This window comes from Nicotiana tomentosiformis, chromosome 1 (assembly GCF_000390325.3).
Source record: "Nicotiana tomentosiformis chromosome 1, ASM39032v3, whole genome shotgun sequence".
Taxonomy (NCBI): Eukaryota; Viridiplantae; Streptophyta; class Magnoliopsida; order Solanales; family Solanaceae; genus Nicotiana; species Nicotiana tomentosiformis.
This window is the reverse complement of record NC_090812.1, coordinates 149782392-149808459: the sequence shown is the minus strand read 5'-3', so window position 1 is coordinate 149808459 and position 26068 is coordinate 149782392. Positions and strand designations below refer to the sequence as shown.

The window sequence follows — 26068 nt, the reverse complement described above, 5'->3', positions numbered from 1 at the left end:
TCACTTGCTAGGCAAGCCAATGTTAAAATAATATTATCTATTTTAAAACAATTTTTAAATTTATTAATAATAAAGAAACAAATGCGGAAGTAAGGTCTGAAATATAGTGAATAATCCATAAAAATAACGGCGTCTAAATACCATCCCAAAATTGGTGTCACAAGTGCACCAGCCTCTAGAATAATAAAAATAAAGTTCCGAATAAAATAAAGCTGTCTGGAAATAAACACACAGCTAAGGTACAGTAGACGGGGACTTCAGAACTGCGAACGCCGTGCAGTTATACCTCAAGTCTCATATGAGTAGCTGAAATCCGAGCAAGTCTATGGTACGCCACTGGGACCAACTCCGAAATCTACACAAGAAGTGCAGAGTGTAGTATCAGTACAACCGACCCCATGTACTGGTAAGTGTTGAGCCGAACCTCGACGAAGTAGTGACGAGGCTAAGGCGGTTCACTTACATTAACTTGTACGCAATATTAGTAACAACATCAATAATAGAAATAAGTCAGGTAACTCATTTATAATGGTTGAAGCCAACTCAGCAATTATAACCAATTATCATTTCCATAAATTCTGTTGCAGCGTGCAACCCGCTCTCACAATATATTCATATTCAATTATGTTGCAGCGTGCAACCCGCTCTCCCAATATTTTCCTTTTAATCAAGTATGTCATATATTTATTTCAATCAAGTATATATATAGACTTTTAAATAAGTCTGTTGCGGCTTGCAACTCGATCCTCCAATATGGACTTTTAAACAAGTCTGTTGCAGCGTGCAACCCAATCCTCCAATATAGACTTTTAAACAAGTCTGTTGCAGCGTGCAACTCGATTCTCCAATATGGACTTTTAAACAAGTCTGTTGCGGCGTGCAACCCGATCCTCAAATATGGACTTTTAAACAAGTCTGTTGCGGCGTGCAACCCAATCCTCCAATATGGACTTTTAAACAAGTCTGTTGCGGCGTGCAACCCGATCCTCCAATATGGATTTTTAAACAAGTTTGTTGCGGCGTGCAACCCGGTCCTCCAATATATTCATTTACCAATTCTTATAGAATAAATTGCCCCAATAAATGCAACAATTAATATAAAATTTTAAAACAACAAGATTTCAATAATTATGATTTAATTATGAAACAAGCAATGACAATTAGCAATTTATTATGAAAATCGGGGAGAAAATAGACAGTTTAATATTTAATATGCTAAATGTCAAGTAGCAATTAATACACATAAATCAAATAGCATGTAACAATTATTGCAGGAATTCAAGAATTAATATTTATCAAGGAATAGGAAAGAAATAATTATTATAATAATTAATTCGTGTCTTAGAACAATTTATGATTTTCAAATAATTATGCAAATAATTAATTTGACGACGTATAGACACTCGTCACCTCGCCTATGCGTCGTTCACATGCATTTCACATAACAAATAATTTAAGGGTTCTATTCCCTCAAGTCAAGGTTAAACACAACACTTACCTCGCTATGCAAATTCAAATAAATTAATCGACCACAACTTTTCCTTTTAAATTTGTCTCCAAAAGCTTCAAATCTATTCACAAATAATTCGATATACTCACTACAAATCGTAGGAATTAATTCCATATGAATTTACTAATTTTTCGGATAAAAATCCGAAATTCACTTTAAAATTTGACAGTGGGGCTCACATCTCAAATCTCGGAAAAAATTACGAAATCCAAACACCCATTCCGAGATGAGTCCAACCATACAAAAATTATCAAATTCCGACATCAGATTGACCTTCGAATCTTCGTTTTACATTTTTGGAAGGTTTTGTAAAAATCTGATTTTATTTCCATAAATTCATGGATTCATGATGTAAATGAGTATGGAATCATGAAATATAATCAATATAGAATAAGGAACACTTCCCCAATTTCCCCCCATGAAAATCGCCCAAATATCGCCTAAATCGAGCTCCCCAAACTCAAAAATGAGTAAAATAGCTAAACTCCACGTTTTATGGGGTTTCTGGCATTTTCGAGTGCCACAGGTAGCGTGGGGCGCTGCTTGTGGAGCACTTTCCAGTACACCAATAATTCCCAGCGCCAGGGCTAGCGCCCCACACTATCCTGGGTGCTGGCGGCTACAAAAAATCTTTTCCGACACGAAAATAGACACAACTCTCTCATATGATTTCCGAATTCGACGATTCTTTTTGCTATGGCTACAAAATTTCAATACGGATCTAATGCTTCCATCAAAACTGAATTTGGAATTAATTTTCTTAATGGGATACCACTTATTCTTGAAGAAACGACGTCGAACGTTCTTGAAATGCCAAAATTAAATTCCGTTGACCACCCGAAATCCACCCGAGGTCCTTGGGATCTCAACCAAATATACCAACAAGTCCTAAAACATTATACGGACTTACTCGGGGTCTCATATCACGTCAAACGATGCTGAAATTATAATTCACACCTCGATTCGATCTTTTGAGTTTCCAAACTTTTCAATTTACAAATCTTGTGCCAAAACATGTTAAATGAATCCGGAATGACTTTAAATTTGGCACACAAGTCATAAATGACATAACGAAGCTATTCCAATTTTCCGAATCGGATTCCGACCCCGATATCAAAAACTCAACCCTGTGGTCAAACTTGCTAGTTTCGTTAAATGGTCATAACTTAAGCTAGGGACCTCCAAATTAAATTCCGGGCATACGCCCAAGTCCCAAATCACGATACGGAGCTACCGGAACTGTCAAAATACTAATCCGGGTCCGTTTGCTAAAAATGTTGACCAAAGTCAACTCACTTGAATTTTAAAGCTCTATTTCACATAAAAACTTTCCAGAAACTTTTACGGATTGTGCACGCAAGTCGAGGATGGATAAATGGTTCTTTTCAAGGTCTTAGAACATAGAATTACTTATTAAATTTAAAGATGATATTTGGGGTCATCACATTCTCTACCTCTAAAACAAACGTTCGTCCTCGAACGGAGTTAGAAAAAAAAAATACCTGAGCTGGAGAAAAGGTGTGGATATTTACTCTGCATTTCCAACTCGGACTCCCAGGTAGATGCCTCTACCGACTGACCTCTCCATTGCACTCGAACTGAAGGATAACTCTTAGACCTCAATTGTCGGACCTGCCGGGCTAGAATAGCCACCGGCTCCTCCTCTAAGTCAAATCTTTGTCCAATTGGACTGAGTTGAAATCTAACACATGGGACAGATCACCATGATATTTTCGGAGCATAGACACATGGAACACCGGATGAACCGCTGATAAACTAGGTGGTAATGCAAGCCTGTAGGATACTTCACCCACCCTTTCAAGAATTTCAAAGGGTCCGATATACCTAGGGCTCAACTTGCCCTTCTTTCCAAACCTCATTACACCTTTCATAGGTGAAACCCGAAGTAATATTCGTTCTCCAACCATGAATGCAATATCACAAACTTTACGGTCGACATAACTCTTTTGCCTAGACTGAGCTGTGCGAAGTCGATCCTGAATAATCTTGACCTTATCCAAGGCATCATGTACCAAATCGGTACCCAACAACCGAGCCTCTTCCGGTTCAAACCAACCAACTGGCGATCGGCATCGCCTTCCGTATAATGCCTCATATGGAGCCATCTGAATGCTCGAATGGTAGCTGTTATTATAAGCAAACTCCGTAAGTGGCAAGAAATGATCCCAAGAACCTCCAAAGTCTATAACACAAGCGCGAAGCATATCTTCCAATATCTAAATAGTGCGCTCTGACTGTTCATCTGTCTATGGATGAAATGCTGTACTCAACTCCACCCGCGTGCCTAACTCACACTATACAGCCCTCAAAAAATGTGAGGTAAACTGCGTACCTCGATCTGAAATAATAGACACGGGCACACCGTGAAGGCGGGCAATCTCACCAATGTAAATTTCAGCTAACCTCTCTGAAGAATAGGTAACTGCCACTGGAATGAAATGGGCTGACTTGGTCAACCTGTCCACAATGACCCAAACTGCATCAAATTTTCTTTGAGTCCGCGGGAGCCTTACAACAAAATCCATTGTGATACGCTCCCACTTCCACTCAGGAATTTCTAACTTCTGAAATAAACCACCAGGTCTCTGATGCTCGTACTTAACTTGCTGACAATTCAGACACCGAGTTACATGTGCAACTATATCCTTTTTCATTCTCCTCCACCAATAATGTTGTCGCAAATCTTGATACATTTTTGCGGCACCTGGATGAATAGAATACCTAGAACTGTGTGCCTCTTCAAGAATTAATTCACGAAGCCCATCCACAGTAGGCACACAAATACGGCCCTGCATTCGCAGAATTCCATCTTCCCCTACAGCAACCCGTTTGGCATCACCGTGCCACACCGTGTCCTTAAAGACAAGTAAGTGAGGATCATCATACTGCCTCTCTCTGATGCGCTCATATAAAGAAGACCGAGCGACTGTATAAGCTAGAACCCGACTAGGTTCTGAAACATCTATCCTTAAGAACTGATTAGCCAAAGTTTGAACATCTGCAGCTAATGGCCTCTCACCAACCGGAATATACGCAAGACTGTCCATACTCACATCCTTTCTACTCAAAGCATCGGCCACCATATTGGCCTTTCCAGGGTGATACAAAATGGTGATATCATAGTCTTTCAACAACTCCATCCATCTTCTTTGCCTCAAATTAAGATCCTTTTGTTTGAACAGGTACTGAAGGCTGCGATGATCAGTAAATACCTCACACGAGACACCGTAGAGGTAATGCCTCCAAATTTTCAGCGCATGAACAATGGCTGCTAATTCTAAGTCATGAACAGGATAATTCTTCTCGTGAACTTTCAACTGCCGCGACGCATATGCAATTACCTTGCCATCTTGCATTAATACTGCACCAAGCCCAATGTGAGATGCGTCACAATATACCGTATACGATCCTGAACCAATGGGTAATACCAATATTGGCGCCGCAGTCAAAGCGGTCTTGAGCGTCTGAAAGCTCAACTCACACTCGTCTGACTATCTGAATGGAACACCTTTCTGGGTTAGTCTGGTCAAGGTGCTTGCTATAGATGAAAACCCTTCCACGAACCGATGATAATAACCTGCCAAACCTAGGAAACTCTGGATCTCTGTAACCGAAGCAGCTCTAGGCCAATTCTGAATAGCCTCAATCTTCTTAGGATCCACCTTTATGCCTTCTGCCGATACAACATGTCGCAAAAACACAACTGAGTCTAACCAAAACTCATATTTTGAAAATTTGGCATATAACTGATTATTCTTCAAGGTGTGAAGCACACTTCGAAGATGCCGCTCATGCTCCTCTCGACTGCTGGAGTAAATCAAGATATCATCAATGAATACAACCACAAAAGAATCCAAATAAGGCTTGAACACCCGATTCATCAAATCCATAAATGCTGCTGGAGCTTTTGTCAACCCAAATGACATCACTAGGAACTCGTAATGCCCATACTGAGTCCGAAAAGCTGTCTTAGGGACATCAGATGCCCTAATCTTCAACTGATGGTAACCAGATCTCAAATCAATTTTCGAAAATACATTGGCACCCTGAAGCTGATCAACTAAGTCATCAATTCTTGGTAGCGGATATTTATTTTTGATAGTGGCCTTGTTCAACTGCCGATAATCTATACACATCCGCATCGAGCCATCTTTCTTCTTTACAAATAATACTGGTGCACCCCAGGGCGAGACACTGGGTCTAATGAATCCCCGATCAAGCAAGGCTTGTAACTGCTCTTTCAATTCTTTCCACTCTGGCGGGGCCATACGGTATAGTGGAATAGAAATGGGTTGAGTGCCTGGAGCCAAATCAATACAGAAGTCAATATCTCTGTCGGGTGGCATCCCTGGCAGATCTGCAGGAAATACTTCCAAAAATTCACGAACAACTGGTACTGAGTCCATAGAAGGGACATCCGCACTGGGATCGTGAATATAAGCCAAATAGGCCAGACACCCTTTCTCTACCATACGCCGAGCTTTTATATAAGAAATAACCCTGCTGGCAGAATGGCCAGGAGTTCCTTTCCACTCTAATCGAGGTAACCCCGGCATAGCTAGGGTCACTGTCTTGGCATGACAGTCCAATATAGCATGATAAGGAGACAGCCAATCCATACCCAAGATGACATCAAAATCTACCATATCAAGAAGTAGAAGATCCACACTAGTATCAAGATTACCAATAGTAACCACACACGAACGGTAGACATGATTTACTACCACAGAGTCTCCCACCGGTGTAGATATACATACAGAAGCACTCAGAGAATCAAAATAGGAGGACACATAGGAATAAGTAGATCCTGGATCAAATAAAACTGAAGCATCTCTATGGCAAACTGGAATAATACTTGTGATCACAGCATCAGATGACTCGGCCTCAAGCCTAGCTGGAAAAGCATAAAATCGGGGCTGGGCCCCACCACTCTGAACTGCATCTCTGGGACGGCCTCTAACTGGCTGGCCTCAACCTCTAATAGTCTGACCTCCACCTCTAATGGCCTGACCTCCACCTCCAACTGTCTGACCCCTACCTCTAGCTGGCTGAGCAGGCGGTGAAGTAACCGGTGCCGGTATGATGGCACGAGAATCTTGCCGAGATCTATTACTCACCAATCTAGGGCAATACCTCCTGATGTGACCAATGTTCCCACACTCATAACACCCATCCTGATATCGTGGCTGCTGAAGCTGAAGATGGCCCAGATGGGGCGGATAACCACTGTAGTAACTCTGGAGTGGTGGTGCACTGATAGGAGCTGAATGTGCACTGAATACTGGCTGCCAAGAGTAAGGCATAATAGGACCGTTACTCCCTGAAGCACCGGGAGATACATGGAGTGCTGAATGAAACAGTCTGGGAGGACGACCCCTACCAAAATTACCCCTGCCTCCAGACGAGGCACCACTGTAACCACTGAACTGACGAGGCCTCTTATCGGACCTCTGCCCTCTTTCCTGTGCTAGGACCATCTCGATCCTCCTTGCGACATTAGCAGCCGCCTGAAAAGAAATCTCACTTCCGGTCTCCTTGGCCAACTGAAGTCTGATAGGGTGAGTGAGTCCCTCAATGAACCTCCTCACTCTCTCTCCCTCCGTAGGTAGAAAAAGGAGAGCATGATGGGCCAAATCTACAAAACGGGACTCATATTGAGTAACAATCATACTACCCTACTGTAGACGCTCAAATTGCTTGCGAAATTCCTCTCTAAGTGTGATAGGGAAGAACTTCTCCAGAAATAGCTAAGAGAACTGCTCCTAGGTAAGTGTAGGTGATCCGACTGGTCGGGTCAATGTATAATCTCTCCACCACCTCTTGGCAGAACCCGTCATCTGGAATACGGCAAAATAAATTCTATTGGTCTCAACTATACCCATGTTTCGCAGCACCTCGTGGCAACATTCAAGATAATCCTGTGGGTCCTCAGAAGGTGTACCACTGAAGTGAACTGGAAAGAGCTTAGTAAACTTATCCAGTATCAATAAGGCCTCAAACAACATGGCGGGCCTATCACCGGTCTGTGCCGCAATAACTGGCTGAACTACCCCAACTAGCGGGGCTACTGGAGCCTCATTCTGGGGAGCCATCTGCTCCGGGGCGGGAGTAGTGGGAGTTTGTGCTCCTCCCCCATCCTGTGAGACGGCTGGTGCCACTAGAAATGTACCATTCTGAGCCACACCCTCCAAAAGACTCACCAATCGGACTAGAGCGTCCTGAAGCACTGGAGTGGCTATGAATCCTTCCGGGACCTGAACTGGTCCAATTGGTACATTCTGAACTGGGACCTCCTCCTGAAGGTCTACCTGAGGTTCTTTAACAGGTGCAGTTGCTCGAGCTCTGGACTGAGCTCTACCTCGGCCTCTGCCTCGGCCTCTAGCACGACCTCGGCCTCGACCTCCACCCCTGGCCATAGTTGGCACCGGGGGTTCTGGTCCCTATCCATCGGTAGAGGTATTATGCGTTCTCACCATCTGCGAGTGAATAAGAGTAGAATGGTTCAATCATCGATGATTGAATAAAATTGCACGACAGAATAAGAAAGAAGTGATATTGTTCCTAAACTTCATAGCCTTTGAGAGATAAGTACAAACGTCTCCGTACCGATCCTTCAGACTATACTAAGCTTGCTCGTGGCTCGTGAGACCTATGTAACCTAGTTCTTTGATACCAACTGTCACGACCCAAATTTCCCACCTTCGGACCGTGATGGCGCCTAACATTTCACTTGCTAGGCAAGCCAACGTTAAAATAATATTATCCATTTTAAAACTATTTTTAAATTTATTAATAATAAAGAAACAAATACGAAAGTAAGGTCTGAAATATAGTGAATAATCCATAAAAATAACGGCGTCTAAATACAATCCCAAAATTGGTGTCACAAGTGCACGAGCTTCTAGAATAATAAAAATAAAGGTTTGAATAAAATAAAGCTGTCTGGAAATAAACACACAGCTAAGGTACAGTAGACGGGGACTTCAGAACTACAAACGCCGTGCAGTTATACCTCAAGTCTCCTCTGAGTAGCTAAAATCCGAGCAAGTCTATGGTACGCCGCTGGGACCAACTCCGAAATCTACACAAGAAGTGCAGAGTGTAGTATCAGTACAACCGACCCCATGTACTGGTAAGTGTTGAGCCTAACCTCGACGAAGTAGTGACGAGGCTAAGGCGGTTCACTTACATTAACTTGTACGCAATATTAGTAACAACATCAATAATAGAAATAAATCAGGTAACTCATTTATAATGGTTGAATCCAACTCAGCAGTTATAACCAATTATCATTTCCACAAATTCTGTTGCAGCGTGCAACCCGCTCTCACAATATATTCACATTCAATTCTGCTGCAGCGTGCAACCCGCTCTCCCAATATTTTCCTTTTAATCAAGTATGTCATATATTTATTTCAATCAAGTATATATATAGACTTTTAAATAAGTCTGTTGCGGCATGCAACTCGATCCTCCAATATGGACTTTTAAACAAGTCTGTTGCGGCGTGCAACCCGATCCTCCAATATAGACTTTTAAACAAGTCTGTTGCGGCGTGCAACTCGATCCTCCAATATGGACTTTTAAACAAGTCTATTGCGGCGTGCAACCCGATCCTCCAATATGGACTTTTAAAGAAGTCTGTTGCGGCGTGCAACCCGATCCTCTAATATGGACTTTTAAACTTGTCTGTTGCGGCGTGCAACCCGATCCTCCAATATGGACTTTTAAACAAGTCTGTTGTGGCGTGCAACCCGATCCTCCAATATGGACTTTTAAACAAGTGTGTTGCGGCGTGCAACCCGATCCTCCAATATATTCATTTACCAATTGTTATAGAATAAATAGCCTCAATAAATGCAACAATTAATATAAAAGTTTAAAACAACAAGCATTTAATTGTTATGATTTAATTATGAAACAAGCAATGATAATTAGCAAATTATTATCAAAATTAATTATGCAAATAATTAATTTGACGACGTATAGACACTCGTCACCTCGCCTATGCGTCGTTCACATGCATTTCACATAACAAATAATTTAAGAGTTCTATTCCCTCAAGTCAAGGTTAAACACGACACTTACCTCGCTATGCAAATTCCAATAAATTACTCGACCACAACTTTTCCTTTTAAATTTGTCTCCAAAAGATTCAAATCTATTCACAAATAATTCGATATACTCAATAGAAATCGTAAGAATTAATTCCATATGAATTTACTAATTTTCCGGATAAAAATCCAAAATTCACTTTAAAAATTGACAGTGGGGCCTACATCTCAAATCTCGGAAAAACTTACGAAATCCAAACACCCATTCCGAGACGAGTACAACCATACAAAAATTATCAAAATTCCGACATCAGATTGACCTTCGAATCTCCGTTTTACATTTTTGGAAGGTTTTGTAAAAATATGATTTTTCTTCCATAAATTCATGGATTCATGATGTAAATGAGTATGGAATCATGAAATATAATCAATATAGGATAAGGAACACTTACCCCAATTTTTTCCCGTGAAAATCGCCCAAAAATCGCCTAAATCGAGCTCCCCAAACTCAAAAATGAGTAAAATGGCTAAACTCCCCGTTTTATGGGGTTTCTGGCATTTTCGAGCGCCACAGGTAGCGTGGGGCGCTGCCTGTGGCGCACTTTCCAGTACACCAATAATTCCCAGCGCCAGGGCTAGCGCCCCACGCTACCCTGGGCGCTGGCGGCTACGAAAAATCTTTCCCGACACGAAAATGGACATAACTCTCTCATACGATTTCTGAATTCGACGATTCTTTTTGCTATGGCTCCAAAATTTCAGTACGGATCTAATGATTCCATCAAAACTGAATTTGGAATTCATTTGCTTAATGGGATAACACTTAGTCTTGAATAAACGAAGTCGAACGTTCTTGAAATGGCAAAATTAAATTCCGTTGACCACCCGAAATCCACCCGAGGCCCTTGGGATCTCAACCAAATATACCAACAAGTCCTAAAACATTATACAGACTTATTAGGGGTTCATATCACGTCGAACGACGCTGAAATTATAATTCACACCTCGATTCGATCTTTTGAGTTTCCAAACTTTTCAATTTACAAATCTTGTGCCAAAACATGTTAAATGAATCCGTAATGACTTTAAATTTGGCACACAAGTCATAAATGACATAACAGAGCTATTCTAATTTTTCGAATCGGATTCCGACCCCGATATCAAAAAGTCAACCCCGTGGTCAAATTTGGAAATCTTTAGCCATTAAATTGCTAGTTCCGTTAAATGGTCATAACTTAAGCTAGGGACCTCCAAATTAAATTTCGGGCATATGCCCAAGTTCCAAATCACGATACGGAGCTACCGGAACTGTCAAAACACTAATTTGGGTCCGTTTGCTAAAATATTGGCCAAAGTCAACTCACTTGAATTTTAAAGCTCTATTTCACATTTTAATTCATATTTCACATAAAAACTTTCCAGAAAATTTTACGGATTGTGCATGCAATTCGAGGAAGGATAAATTGTGCTTTTCAAGGTATTAGAACATAGAATTACTTATTAAATTTAAAGATGATATTTTGGGTCATCACATAAACACTCCCTCCTTCAGAAACCCTAGACGCCTTCCTCAATCTTCTCCGAATCCGATCAAGTCATGGATTATTTCTGTGATTTTCTTATCTTTTATGCGTTGCCTAATTGTTACTTACAAGATTATGGTATTACATAGTAGTTTCCCCATTTTTGGCAAGTACCAACCTACGAATCAAGCACAAATATCTCTAGCTTCTCAAGATTGAGGCAATTTTTCATCTATATACATTCATGCCGAGATTATATGGGTCCGATTCAATGAGATTTTTAACTATTTTGGTTCTCCATCATGAACTAGGGTTCACCTAATTTTTCTCCTAATCTGATACTAAATTGATTTTTCATGATATTATTTTGTTTATTATGTTTGATTTTTCAGTGTTTACTTGTTTGTTTGTTCAATTTCGATAACTATATAAGCCCCTCCCCAATTTCCCTTTTGGATAGACTTTAATCAGCGGATTCACTGAAATTCAAAGCTATTTCTCTCTTAATCTCTCATTCTTTTGTTTTGAACTTTGGCTCTTGGCCGAATGAACGCCAAGGCCACCTGAATTCGATTCTCGAACCTCTCTCAATATGAGCACTGCCCAGGGTTCATCTAAGATACTTGCGAACTCTGACACACTGGGAATTTAGGGTTTCTGTTGTTCTCTATTTACTACTGATAAGCGAGCTGCTTCTGGCATTTAATCTTCTACCTTATTTTCTCTTTAGTTCTGCAAACTAGTACGTAATGAGACTTTCGCAAGTTCATTCTCTTTTTTTGGTATTCATGCTTTGTATGCTCATGTCATTTAGTCTTTCGTGAATCAATATACTATTGTTTTCCTATGTTCATATTCTTGTTTGCCTTAGAATTATCCTATACCCCCTATGTTTTGCTAGTACCTGAACCTGTTTGAATTTTGATTTTCGTGGCATGCCCATTTTTGTGTGGAACATGAATGATTCATGATTACCTTAAGCATGTCCTGCTATTCTAACAACCCATTGTTTGTTATGAGTCTTGTCCCATGCCTTTCCTGGATTTCTTATACTGGAACTCTTAGGAGATCATCTCCTGCCCAAAACTTGTTTGAAAAGATTTCTTTCTGATGAATCCTTTATGTATGATCTACTAAATACTTACGTGAAACTTATGTGTGAATTATTGTCTCAATGTTTAGAAAAACACATGGCTCTATTGATGAGAACTATAATGTTGTGCACTCTTTAATATTGCCCTAAGCTTCTAGTTGAATTTCAGTATATTTAGTTTTTACTATGCATAGTCAACTGGCATAAGTTTTGAATTCTGCATGCTCTACTCGACTTTAAGTTGACATGTCTTTCTGTCATGATGTCTTTGAACTTGGGAACCTTTGTGTTATACTCAGCATGATTAGGATTCTCACTGGCTGTTACAAATCAGGCCCACCTACCTATTTACTACTTGCTGCCCTCTGATTATAACTCTATCAGACCTCCATGACTTAGAACCTTAGCTTCAGGCTAATTCTAGTTTAATGCTTTGCTTTAAACTCATTCTGGAAGATTTAGCGTATTCATCTTATATGTGTCTGGCATGCTCATTCAATTACTATAAGTAGCATGTCCCCTCAATTCTGTAAGGTTATGTTTGTCCCACGCATGCCATCACTTGTTGAATGATTGAACCTATGTTGATAATTTGCCGTGTCAAATCCACCAATTTTGAAGTTAGGCCCTGCTGATTCTCCTAATTACCTTGTTCTTTGTTTAGTCAATCTTGCTCCTGAAATACCAATATGGAATATGCGAATCCTGCTAATTGTCATACAATCCCGTCTCTATGAGGTATTACCTCAAGGCCGTTTAATTGACTTCATGTGTGGTTCGTTAATTTATTTGGGCGGAGTGGTCAATCTGTAATTATCTGACCTGGTATGAATTCATGTGTGTCCTTGGCTTTAAAATGGTCTTGTTGTCCTATTTGAGAGGCTCTTGGATCTGGGCCTACTATTCGTGTGATGTGAGCTTGTTGAAGGCCCATGCAGTACTAGGTTATTTTTATTTTTTGGGTCTGCTCTTGGGCCTATAGTTTTCCGCGTGTAATATTTATATTTATGTTAATTAATTGGGCCTGTAATAATTTTTAATAACAAGCAATTGGGGTGTTTGTGAAATTGACAAAATGGGTATATTCTAATGCTTGCATAAACAGTAGCAAACATGCATATAGGATCTACTTGATCTTGTTTGTTATTTTATTCGATGTGATTTATACACTAGTAGAAACCATGCCTATAGGGAGTCACACACTCACTCAACTTGTTTTACTATCAGAAGCGCAAGTTTAAGTACTTTACTGCTCCCATGTCGACTGCTATGTATTATTAGATAGCATGCCTATAAGAATCAAGTATCAACAACTATTTCCTCAATTTGTGCAATTGCAGTGTACTTACTAGATACCATGCCTATAGGATTATATTAAATTATGCTATGCTAATCCTTATTTAGATACCATGTCTGTAGGACTTTAATTGATTAACTAATCGATTGATTATGTTGTCTTACTATTCTGCCCACCTAGATAATATGCCTATAAGAATACGCGATAAATCTTCCAATTATTAGAACCTAGTTATAAATACTTCTACTCGCTTATAAAACATTCCAATAGGGTCAAACTAGAGTAATTATGAGTTTTTCAATGGTTATCACTGCCCCCTTGCGCAAATCACTTAGGGATCATGTCTATAGGTTTTATAATTTGTAATATGTAATCTCAATGATTGGAATAGTAGAACTGCCCTGAGACATTTTTAAACTGTGTGGTCACTTGGAGACCATGTCTATAGGTTTAAAACAACACCTCGAATTTGAAAATGCCTATACATAATTTGAAATCTACCCACGTGCATTTGGTATTATGTGTGGAGGCTAACTTGGGCCTTAATTGTCTTTATGTGAAGTCCTATCTCTTTTGAATGTCGTTTAGTTTTATACTTTTTTGAGCAATCTAAGTAAAGTCTACAATCCCACAAATAGTAAGTCCAAAGCCTCCTGGGTCACAGGCATGGGACGGGTAGTTCACACGTAGGATATGACTTAGAATTGAACTAGAACTCTTTAGGTAAACAACGTCAACATAGTAATCGGGTAGCAAGAGATGATAGTCTGTGCTCGCTGAATAATATGAATAACTCCTCTCCAGAAGGAGTTGTAAAATATTATTTATGTTACACGGGGTGATCCTTTAGGATAAAAAACTTAGGACCCCCCCTTCTTTATATAATTTCTATTAGACCAAAGTAGTTGTATACCTATAGTCGTGCTAAGATTTGTACCAATTCCTTTTGTGTTGTAATTCTTTGACCTTTACATTCTCTTCCGTTTATTTGATCATCTAGCCTAATTACATAATCCACATAGTCTTAAGTTCGGCCGGGACCCACAGTTGTGGACCTCGAATAGTGCCTAAAAACTTCTCTTTGAGGTAATTTGAGCCCTTACAAAAACTTTGGTGGTGTAGACTAATTAAAACAGATTCATTAGCAAATAGGTGCCCTAACGCACCTTAAAAATCATTAGGTGGCGACGCTTCTCTTTTAACACCCTACCTCTTCACTTAAAAGAGTTGTCACATGTCAATGCCCGATTTCACAAGAAAAAAGGGGCGTGACAAGAGGTCTATGAAGGCTTGTCAGTAGAGTCTTATTTATGGGTATGAAACATTCCATACTTATAAGTAGGAGGCTACAAGCATTTAGGAAAAGTCTCATTTCTTTCATACTTTATATCGTGCAGTATAGACTACCTCTAAGAAATTATCTAATGTATTTTTTCTCCAAAACTCGCAGAAATGGCTCGTACTCGCAATTCTGACACAGACACTTGGGATGCTGCTTAATAAACTATTGCTACTATTGTGTCTCAAGGTAGAACTAATAAGGCTTCAACTCAGAAAAGGAAGGGTAAATCAACAAAAAGGGAAAAGGGATCAAGTACCCCTGGTAGAGCATGAAGTAGGAGTGGAGAATGATGAACATGTACCACAGGATCCAGTGCCACCCCCAACCGCAGTTCCGACTCAGACAACTATATCTCCAGAGATGGGTCAGATGCAAATGATGTCAACTGTGATATGGAGATGTTTAAAGCCTTCATGGCCAACTAAAATGAGAGAATAGATGAGATTCCACCTCAATCAAATAGACAGAACAATTCTGAGTCCTCAAGAGTGAATGAATTTTTAAAGCTGAGTCCTCCATTGTTCCGTGGTACTATAGTTGATGAAGATCCAATGTTGTGGCTGGAGGGTGTCAAGAAATCCCTTTGAACGATGAAGGCATTTGATGATGAAGTTGTGGAGCTATCTTCCAACCAACTTAGAGATATGGTAGGTTCTTGGTTTAAGATGTGGGAAAAGGAAAGAGATAAATATGATAGGTGAAGATGATGGTCCCAATACTTGGGAAGAATTTGAAGAGGCCTTCGTGGCTAATTTTATACCAGAAGAGGATAGGGAAGCTAAGGCTACAGAGTTCGAGTAGCTCAAGGAAGGGAATAAAAGTGTGCGTGAATACTACATGGAACTCATATATCTGGGTAAGCATGCTACTCACATGGTTAAGACAAAAAAAACAAAGATTCATTGGTTTGTTGGCGTTTTGGCTTACCATATTAAGGATACAACATCAGCTGTAGTGGTAGGAATGACAGCTTTCTCCTCTGTTGTACAGATTTATCAAGCACTTAGAAAAATACAGACAATAAAGGAGAGAAGAAAAAGAGAATAACAAGAAATCCCAGACATCGGGTAAGTTTAATGGTACATCCAGCAGAGGAGCAAAGGGTTCCTTCAAAAATGAGTCATTAGCACCAGCTCAGTCCAATCATCAGTCAGGTGGTGGGTCTTCCTTCAAAGGAACTCGGAGTTGTGGAAACCAGTCTCTCCAGAATTATAATTTTAGGACACCATCCTCATATAGCCAGAGTCGTGTTGAGCCACATTCACAACAACAAGGTCTTTGTGGTACATGTAAGCGACAACATTCAGGTCAGTGCAAGCTCGAGTTCCACGGTTGCTATCATTGCGGAGACAATGGTCATATAAAGGCAAACTGTCTAAAATTGCAACGTAATTTTAGTGGGGGATCAACTCGTCCTTCTAGTTCATCAACTACTACAGTTGCACCACCTCTGGCTCGTGGTTTTCATAATTATGCAGGGCATGGAGTAGGCAGAGGTGTAGATCGAGTTACTCAGGGAGGGGGACAACCCTGTTTATTTGCTATACTTGATCGTCATAGTGAAGAGGCATCTACAGAAGTTATTACAGGTATACTTCTAGTCTTCTCACATAATATTTATTCCATAATTGATCCAGGTTCAACATTTTCGTACGTGACTCCATACTTTGCGACTAACCTCGGGCTAGAATCTGAACAGCTTAGTGAGACATTCCTAGTCTCTACTCCAGTTGGCGAGTCTGTGAACGCGAAAAAAGTCTATAGAGGTTGTATAGTTTTAGTCCAAGGTCTCAGCACCGAGTCCTCTCTCATAGAGCTAGAAATGGTGGATTTTGATGTGCTCATGGATATGGATTGGTTGTTTTTCATATATGCAATGTAAGATTGTCGTGCCAAGATAGGCAGGTTGCAATTTCCAAATGAAAAGGTCCTAAAGTGGAAGGGTAATTCACCATCATTTGTAGGTAAGTTTATTTCTTACATTAAGGCACAACGAACGATCAGTAAGGGGTGTCTCGCCTCTTTGGATCACATAATTAACCCAGAATCAGAACCACCAACTTTTCAGTATGTGCCAGTTGTTGGAGAATTTTCAAAAGTTTTCCCAGATGACCTTCCTAGACTTCCTCCTGAAATAATCATAGACTTAGACATCAATCTCATGCTAGGCACTCAGCCCATATCTATACCGCCTTATAGCATGGCTCCAACAGAACTTAATGAGTTGAGAGAATAGTTGAAAAAGCTTCTTTACAAGGGCTTCATCAGGCCGAGTGGTTCAATGTGAGGTGCCCCGGTCCTGTTTAACAAGAAGAAAGATGGGTCTCTCAAAATGTGCATTGACTAACTGTAGTTGAATAAAGTTACCATCAAGAACAAGTACCCACTGCCAAGAAATTGATGATTTATTTGATCAACTTCAGGGTGAAAAGTACTTTTCAATGATAGACTTGAGGTCGGGGTTCCATAAGTTGAGAATCAGAGAAGATGGTATATTTAAAACAGCCTTTAGAACTCGCTGCGTGCACTATGAATTTTTAGTAATGTCCTTCGGGTTGACAAATGCTCCAGTTACATTCATGGACCTCATGAATAGAGTTTTCAACCCATTCCTTGATACCTTTATTATCGCGTTTATAGACGATATTTTGGTATACTCATAGAGCAAGGATGAGAATGGAGACCACCTCAGGACAACCTTGTAGACCTTGAATAAAAATGAGCTTTATGCCAAGTTTTCAAAATGTGAGTTCTGGTTGCAGTCAGTGGAATTCTAGTGAAGTCATCAAAGTAGACCCCTCAGAAAACAGAAGTTGTAAAGATTTGGCCAAGGCCGACAACGCCAACCAGAATCAGGAGTTTCTTGGGGTTAGCTGGCTACCATAGAAGGTTTGTAGAGGGGTTTTCCTCACTTGTAGCTCCCTTAACTAAGTTGACTTAGAAAGCAGTTAAGTTCAAGTGGTTTGACGCTTGTGAGCAGAGTTTTCAAGAGTATAAGAAGAGGTTGACCACTGTACCTATGTTAACCTTTCCGATAGGTTCGAGTGGGTTCAAAGTGTATTGTGATGCCTCTAGAGTTGGCCTCGGTTGTGTTCTTATGCAAGATGGAAAATTTATTGCTTATTCTTCCATGCAGTTAAAGAATCATGAGAATAACTACCCCACTCACGACTTAGAGCATGTTGCAGTTGTATTTGCGTTAATGATATGGCGACCCTACCTTTATGGAGAGCATTCTGAAGTGTTTACAAACAACAAAAGACACCAGTACATTTTCAAGCAGAAAGAATTAAATTTGAGACAAAGAAGGTGGCTCGAGCCATTGAAAGATTATGACATCAATATCCTTTATCACCCGGGAAAAGCTAATGTGATAGAAGATGCACTTGGCAGGAAGTCAGTGGGTATCCTGGCCCATCTTACAGTACAAAGGCGAACATTGGGTCGAGAAATTCAAAAACTGGCAAATGATGGAATTAGGTTGGATGAGACCGAAGAAGGAGGTATAACTGCTTATGCCTTAAGGATAAACAAGACGAGGATCCATACTTAGTGAAGTTAAAATAAGGAGTCAGAAACAAAGAAATCACTACTTTCACCTTAGGAAGTGATGGAGTTTTGAAGTTGAATGATCGGATTGTGTGTGCCTGATGTATATGGTCTTAGAAAGGCCATAATGGAATAAGCTCACAACTTGAGGTACTCTATCCACCAGGTGCTACCAAAAGGTAATTGGGGTTTAAAGAGTTGTATTGATGGTAACGCATGAAGAAGCAAGTAGCAGATCATTTCGCCAAATATTTTAATTACGAGTAAGTCAAAGAAGAACATCAGAGGCCTGGTGGCCTAACTCAAGATATAGATATACCATAGTGGAAATGGGAGATGATTAATATGGATTTCATAGTAGCTCTGCCTCGTACATACCGTACGCATGATTCAATTTGGGTTATTGTAGACAGACTGACAAAGTCCGCGCATTTTCTACCACTAAAGACGATAGATTATGCAGAGCAGTATGAACAGTTGTACATCAAAGAAATAGTCTAATTGCATGGTACTCCAGTTTCAATAATATTTGACAGAGACCCTGAGTTCACAACGCATTTTTGGCAGGCATTTCAGAAAAGATTAGGTACCAAGGTCAATTTGAGCACCGCTTTCAATCCACAGACCAATGGCTAGGAAGAAAAGAACATTCAGACTCTCGAAGATATGTTACGTGTACGTGTTATATATTTTGGAGGTAATTGGGATGATTAATTGCCACTTATTGAATTTGGTTACAATAACAGCTATTAGGCTAACATTGGTATGGCTCCTTATGAAGCGTTGTATGGGAGAAGTTGTAAGTCTCCAGTGGGTTGGTTTGAACCAATAGAGGTGATGTTGATTGGTCCAGAGTTTATTTGTGAGGCCTTAGAGAAAGTCCAGGTAATTAGAGAAAGACTGAAAGGGACTCAGAGTCATCAAAAGTCTTGTTCCAACAAGATACATCGTGACTTAGAGTTCATGGTTGGTGCCAAGATATTTTTGAATGTTTTACCAGTGAAAGGAGTTATTAGGATCGGTAATAAAGGGAAACTTAGTCCTAGGTTTATCGGACCTTATGATATTATAGAAAAGAAGGGAAAAGTGGCTTATGAACTAGCGATGCCCGTTGAGTTGTCCTCTTTTCATCCTGTCTTTTATGTGTCTATGCTTAGAAAGTACATTTATGACGAGTCGCATATAATACCCGCCGGCACCATAGAAATTAAAGAAGGCTTGACTTATGAAGAGGTACCTATAAATATTCTCGATAGGCAAGTAAGAAAGTTGAAAACAAAAAATATAGCATCGGTAAACGTTTTGTGGAGTAATCATGATTCAAAAGATGCTACGTGGGAGGTAGAGGAAGATATGAGGAAGACGTAACCTTATTTATTTGAGAAACAAGGAATATGAACCTAGGTTTGGCTTGGCATTTATATCTCATTTATTAAATATAAGTTAACATGTGTTTTTGTCCTTGTTGGATTATACTTAGTTGTTCAAGTAATTTAGTTCCTGGTAGTGTATATTTAGCTATTAAATAATTTAGTACCATGCCAAAGTACATTTAATTCATTAAAGTTATTACTTTTTGCTGAAGTGTTGTGCTTTAGAGTTTGGTTGGTTATTGTGGTGCCTCCTTGCCGGAGTATGAGTAATTAGTTTATGAGTTGTGTATGGTGCCTATGGATGGCCTGTTATAGTATATTTGGTTGTGGTTGGTGTAGTTGTTGTATTTGTGACAGGGATATAATTTTGGATAGTTCAATTCACAGGGAAAACTCTACCAAAATGTTTGAAACTTTAGGGAGTTAGCCAAAATTTTGAGTCCCTTGAGAAAGTGAGTAGTGCTAAGAAAACTTAAGAAGTTTAAGGACCTAAGGAATGATTGTTAGCTTAAGAATTAGGCCCTAGCAAAATTCTAGGACGAATGTTTTTTAAGAAGGGAAGATTGTAACTAGGAGTGACAAACAAGCGGGTCGGGTCGGATATGGTTCGGGTCGAAAACAGGTAATGAAAAAATGGATAAACTATCCGACCCAATCTATGTTTAATACGGATAAAAAATAGGTTAATTGGTGGATAATACGGGTAACCATATTATCCACTTCTTGCATATGATCATTTGGGGAGAATTATTATTCACCCTAACTTGAGGACGCCCCAATTTGAGGTTTTACAAATGTAAAAGTTAGACCCATTGGTTACACATTGGTTATCCATTTTCTAAATGGATAATATGGTTCTTATCTATATTTGACCCGTTTTTAAAAAGTTCATTATCCAACCCATTTTTCAGTGGATAATATGGTGGTTAACTATTTTATTTTAACCATTTTGCTACCCCTAATTGTAAAACTCTTCAAATCTATACAAGTTTCAAGACACGCTAAATATAGAATTTAATTTTTTAAATCTTAAATTATACTTCTATTACGGATTTAAACCCTTGTGATTTATTTTTGAGTTACTTCTCTATTTATAAATAATTGGATATACAATTAGGGCAATATTAATAATTTTAATATTATTAATTATTAAAAGTGGGTATAACTAAATACGAATTAAGTCAAAAATAAAAAACAATAATATAAAGCACGTGCCAAGCCTAAGCCCATAAAGGGTTGTTGGAAGGCAAGAGCCGTAAATAGCCTTGTAAGAACAAAACAGATTTAACATTCTGTTTGCTCAAGAAACAGAGGCAGCGAACTATCACGCAGGCAACAGAGGCAACGAACTTCTTTACAAATAAGTAGTTCTTGAACACATGTAAATAAAATATTCTATTGTAAATTATCCTACAATAGTAGTAGGTAAGAATTTAATTGTTAATCCCCTTCTTTATCTGTATCAACATTAAATTCCATGTTTAGGTATAAAATACTAAAATTGATTAAAATGCACTAGGTGTTGTAGAATCGATTGTTTGACGGGTATAAATTGGTCTGGGGCCTACTTATTGGCTCGAGCAGTTTTGAGGTGAGTTGATATAACCCTTTACTAAAGTGGTTTAACGCACAAAAGAACGCATACAAGGTGTTTGATGAATTGCTTAAAAGAGTTAATACGTACTTAATTGGAGCGAGTGAGTACCTATTAACTTAGGATTGTTCTAGCTAAAGTTTAGATGATTTATTGTAATATATGTGCATAACTTTTCATATTTTTGTGTTATTCTTATATGCCATTTTCATATTGAAAATTCATGAAGAAGCAAGAAACTTGTAATGACATGGCCGGTCATTTTGAGAGTTATAGCCCTGATCCCCTATCTATTGCTTTTCCTGTGTTTTTTTCTGCTTATGTGTCTTTCCTGTGTCTTTTTCACCATAGTCGGAACTGTGTGAAGACGACCCCGGAATGGAGTTACGTAGGTTTCGGTAGATCCGTTGGGTGATTTTGGACTTAGGGGCATGTCTGGATTGTGTTTTGGAGGTTTTTAGGTTATTTAGGCTTGAAATTGCGAAAGTGAAAGTTTTGGAGGTTTTGACCGGCAGTGGAATTTTTAACATTAGGGACGGATTCCAATTCCGGAAGTTGGAGTACGTTCGTAAGATTGAATGTGACTTGTGTGTAAAATTTGGGGTCAATCAGATGTGGTTTGGTAGGTTTCGACATTAGTTGTAGAAATTAGAAGTTTCAAGTTCATTAAGTTTGAATTGGAGAGTGAATTGTGTTTTTAGCGTTGTTTGGTATGGTTCGAGGGCTCGACTAAGTTTGTAAGGTGTTTTAGGAATGGTTGGTATGTTTGGTTGAGGTCCCGAGGGCCTCGGGTGTGCTTCATATGCTTAACCAAATGAGATTTGGACTTAGGCATGTGCTGTAGATTGCTTGTTTCTGGTGTTTCGCACATGCGGAAGGGAAACCGCAGGTGCAGACTCGCACGTGCGGATGAAGAGGTGAAGATGCGGAATTTTGCAGCCCAAACTGGGTTCTTAGGTGCGGAGATACGTGCGCAGAAGCGGCCTCGCTTCTGCGGTTGGTCAGTGTATAGGTGAGGATAGGGTCGAAGTTGCGACTCCCTTTGTCGCAGGAGCGGATCCGTAGGTGCGTCCCTCCTTTCGCAGATGCGGACCCAGGGGACTTAAGTTAAGTCCGCATCTGCGATGAAATTTTCATAGGTGCAGCACCGTGAGTGCGGTTGAAGGTTCGCAGAAGCGAGTTTACTGGGTAGAAAAAGGGAAATTCGACGGTTAATTCCCATTTTCGATTTTGGGACTTTGATAGCTCGGTATGAGGCAATGTTTCGAGGTTTCTTCGAGAAGATGGTTGGGGGTAAGTGATACTAACTCGGATTGGGATATATTTTACGAATCTATTGCTATTTACATCTAATAATTAGGGATTTGAGTTGGAAATTTTGGGAAAAATGGTAGAACCTTCATAGGCTATAATTTCGAGTTTTGGAAGGCGATTTGAGGTCGGATTTGAGTAATTCTTGTATGGTTAGCCTCGTGAGTGAATGGATGTTCGTATTTTGTGACTTTTACCCGATTCCGAGACGTGGGCCCGTGAGGTGTTTTTAGACAACTTCCTAATTCCTCGCTTTAGCTTAGATTTCATTGACTAGATTAGTTTCTTATAGGTATATTTATTGTATGTAATTGATTTTAGATAGATTCGGGCCATTCAGAGTCATATATTCGTGGGAAGAGTATTGTTATCGATTGATTGAGCTTCGTTCGAGGTAAGTGGCTTCCCTAACCTTGTGTGGGGGAATTTCTCTTAAGATTTGGTACTGATCTATGTGAGTGTCGTGTACGCAAGGTGACGAGTGCGTACACGGGCTATTTGTTGAAAAAACTGATTTTTACTAAGTAATTACCTGTTTTCACCTTAATCAAATATACTAGCATGCGTAGTTACCCTTTTAGCCTAGTATAACATGTCTATATGCCTTAGTTGCTTAACTAAACTCCTTGCAACATGTCTATTGAATTCCTGCTTCATTTTCCCGACTTGTACTTAGTCTAGACTGTAGATTCTCCCACTGCACTTATCGTCTGTAATTGATTTTGTTGTGTATTTAATTTGGGACTACAGGACGGTATCCCAGGAGATCCCCTTACATATTTACTTTTGGGACTACGGGACGGTATCCTGGGAGATCCCCCTGTACATTTACTTTTGAGAATAGGTGGCGGTACCTCGAGAGTTCTCCCTACATATTTACTTTTGAGACTACGAGACGGTATCTCGGGAGATCCCATGTTGCCTATTTTCACGTATTGTTTTGTTATTTCAAAGTGGTTTCCTTTGTTGAACTCTAGTCTCTTATTATATTGCTTTATTCTCCTGTTTTTATTATTATATACCAGTGGGCCTGACCTAACCTCGTAACTACTCGACCGAGGTTAGGCTCGGCACTTACTAGGTACCAATTGTGGTGTACTCATGCTACTCTTCTGCACATGTTTTGTGTGAAGATTCAGGTGCTCGACATCATCCGCATTACCAGTGAGTTCGAGATAGCTTTTAGAGACTTCAAGGTATATCGGCCGCGTCCGCATACCTCGGAGACCCCTTCTATTCTTCCCATGTCAAACACGTTTTGTATTTGCTTTTTATTAGACTCCAGTGTATAGAGATGTTATTTCCTTACCATAGCTTGTGACTCATGATATTCCGTGTTTTTGGGAAAGCTGTGTAAGTTAGTGTTTGGTTATTGTACATGCCAAGCGACATCGTTTTTGATTATTCAGTATCTATTGCAGTTAGAAGTAAAACTTTGTTTCTATTATTGGTATTTTCTGTAAATTGTTAGGCTTACCTAATTGTAGAGACTAGGTTCCATCACGACATGTTTCGGAGGGATGTTTGGGTCGTGACAAGTTGGTATTAGAGCTCTAGGTTCATAGGAGTCGTGAGTCACAACTCGGTTTATTAGAGTCTCGCGGATCGGTACGGAGATGTCTGTACTCATCTGTGGGAGGCTATGGAACTGTTAGGAACAATCATACTTCTTTTAAGTCCTTGTCATGCGAGTTATTAGCATCAAATTCTAAACTTCTTTATTCTATTGTTTCTATTCTATTCTTTCTCACAGATGGTGAGGACCCGTACCAGAAGATCTAATTACCAGGCACCCGCCCCCCTGCTAGAGCTGCCAGAGGCCGGGGCCGGGGTAGAAGAAGATCACACAGTGCAGCAAGAGCACCCGTGCGAGCTGCGACATAAGAGCTTCCAGCAGCTCCAGCTGGAGGGTAGGCACCGGAGGTGCCTATTGCTGCACCAGTCTTCCAGGAGACTCTAGCCCAGTTTATGAGCATGTTCAGCACCTTAGCTCAGCTGGATTGAATCCATTAGCTCCCGCCACATCTCAGGCCGCGGGAGGGGCACAGACTCCCGCACCCCTGAGCAAAGGGTCCAAGTTATTCAGGCGCCAAAGTTCTTCCCTATATAGCTGGTAGCTTCGGTTCATCACGAAACTAGATCAACCGCTTATGAGGAAGAGCAGCTCAGACTTCAGCGGATTGGCTACAGATGATGCTCATGGTTTTTTGGAGGAGTGTCATCGTATTCTCCGTACTATTGGCATGGGTAAGACGCGTGAAGTTTCTTTTACCACCTTCCATCTTAGAGGAGCAGCCTATTAGCGGTGGCGTGCTTATGAGGTGAGTAGTCCGGACGAGGCATCCTCACTTACATGGACTCAATTCTCGGCTATGTTTTTGAGAGAGAATGTCCCACAGAGTCTCAAGGACTCATGGCGCGCAGAGTTTGAGAAGTTGTGCCAGTGTGCTATGACTGTGTTCGAATATGCAGTCCGTTTCGGTGATTTGGACGTACATGCACCGGCCTTGGTTGCCACAGTTCGGGAGAGGGTTCGTCGTTTTTTTAGGGACTCCACCCCAGCATCTGGATCAGTATGGTTAGGGAGTTGGAGATGCATATTTCTTATCAGCAGGTTGTGAGTATTGCACTTATAGTGGTACACGCGCCCAACTATAGCTCGACATGGTAGGGGTTATATGAGTCGCCCCATTCATTTAACTCTTCCAACCGCCAGTGGTATTCCAGCCCTTTCTAGGCCCTAGGAGCCTTATTATGCACCGCAAGTATATAGTGTGCCTCCATATCAGGGTGCTTTTAGCGGCCAGTCCAGCAGATCTGGCCCGAGTCAGTCACAAAAGCCATGCCCTCCGGGAGTTAGTTTTGAGTGTGGAGACACTCTCCATATGGTTAGGGATTGCCCCAGACTTAGGAGGGGTGCACCTTCACAGACTTCTCAGCCATCACGTGCTCCACCGGGTCCTCAGGCTATGATTCCAGCACCAGCTACCACCCCACCTCGAGCTGGTCGGGGAGGTCGAGGTCGCCCTAGAGGGGGAGTCCGAGCCATGTATAATGCTCATCCTGCTTGTATAGAGGCAGTTGCTTCTGACTATGTCATTACACATATTGTTCTAGACTGTTATAGAGATTCATCATTGTTATTTGACCCAGGCTCTACGTATTCTTATGTGTCCTCTTATTTTGCCCCACATTTGAGTTCCCTTATTTACGTATCTACTCTTGTGGGAGATTCTCTTGTTGTGGACCACGTGTATCAATCGTGTTTGATTGCTCTTAGTGGTTTTGAGACCAGAGTCGAATTATTATTATTTAGCATGGTAGACTTTGATGTTATCTTGGGCATGGACTGGTTGTCGCCCCATTATGTTATTCTTGATTGTCACGCTAAGATCGTGACG

General features: G+C 40.3%; 1 protein-coding gene across 1 annotated transcript; it reads left to right on the top strand.

Annotated features, from left to right (window-relative positions):
* The first annotated feature begins 15430 nt into the window (after nucleotides 1-15430).
* Nucleotides 15431-18393, top strand: LOC117275524 (uncharacterized). The gene is made up of 5 exons (XM_070175062.1): nucleotides 15431-15537; nucleotides 15933-16429; nucleotides 16478-16718; nucleotides 17603-17708; nucleotides 17821-18393. The coding sequence occupies exons 1-5, from the start codon at nucleotides 15431-15433 to the stop codon at nucleotides 18391-18393; spliced, it is 1524 nt and encodes a 507-aa protein (XP_070031163.1).
* Nucleotides 18394-26068: the final 7675 nt, after the last annotated feature.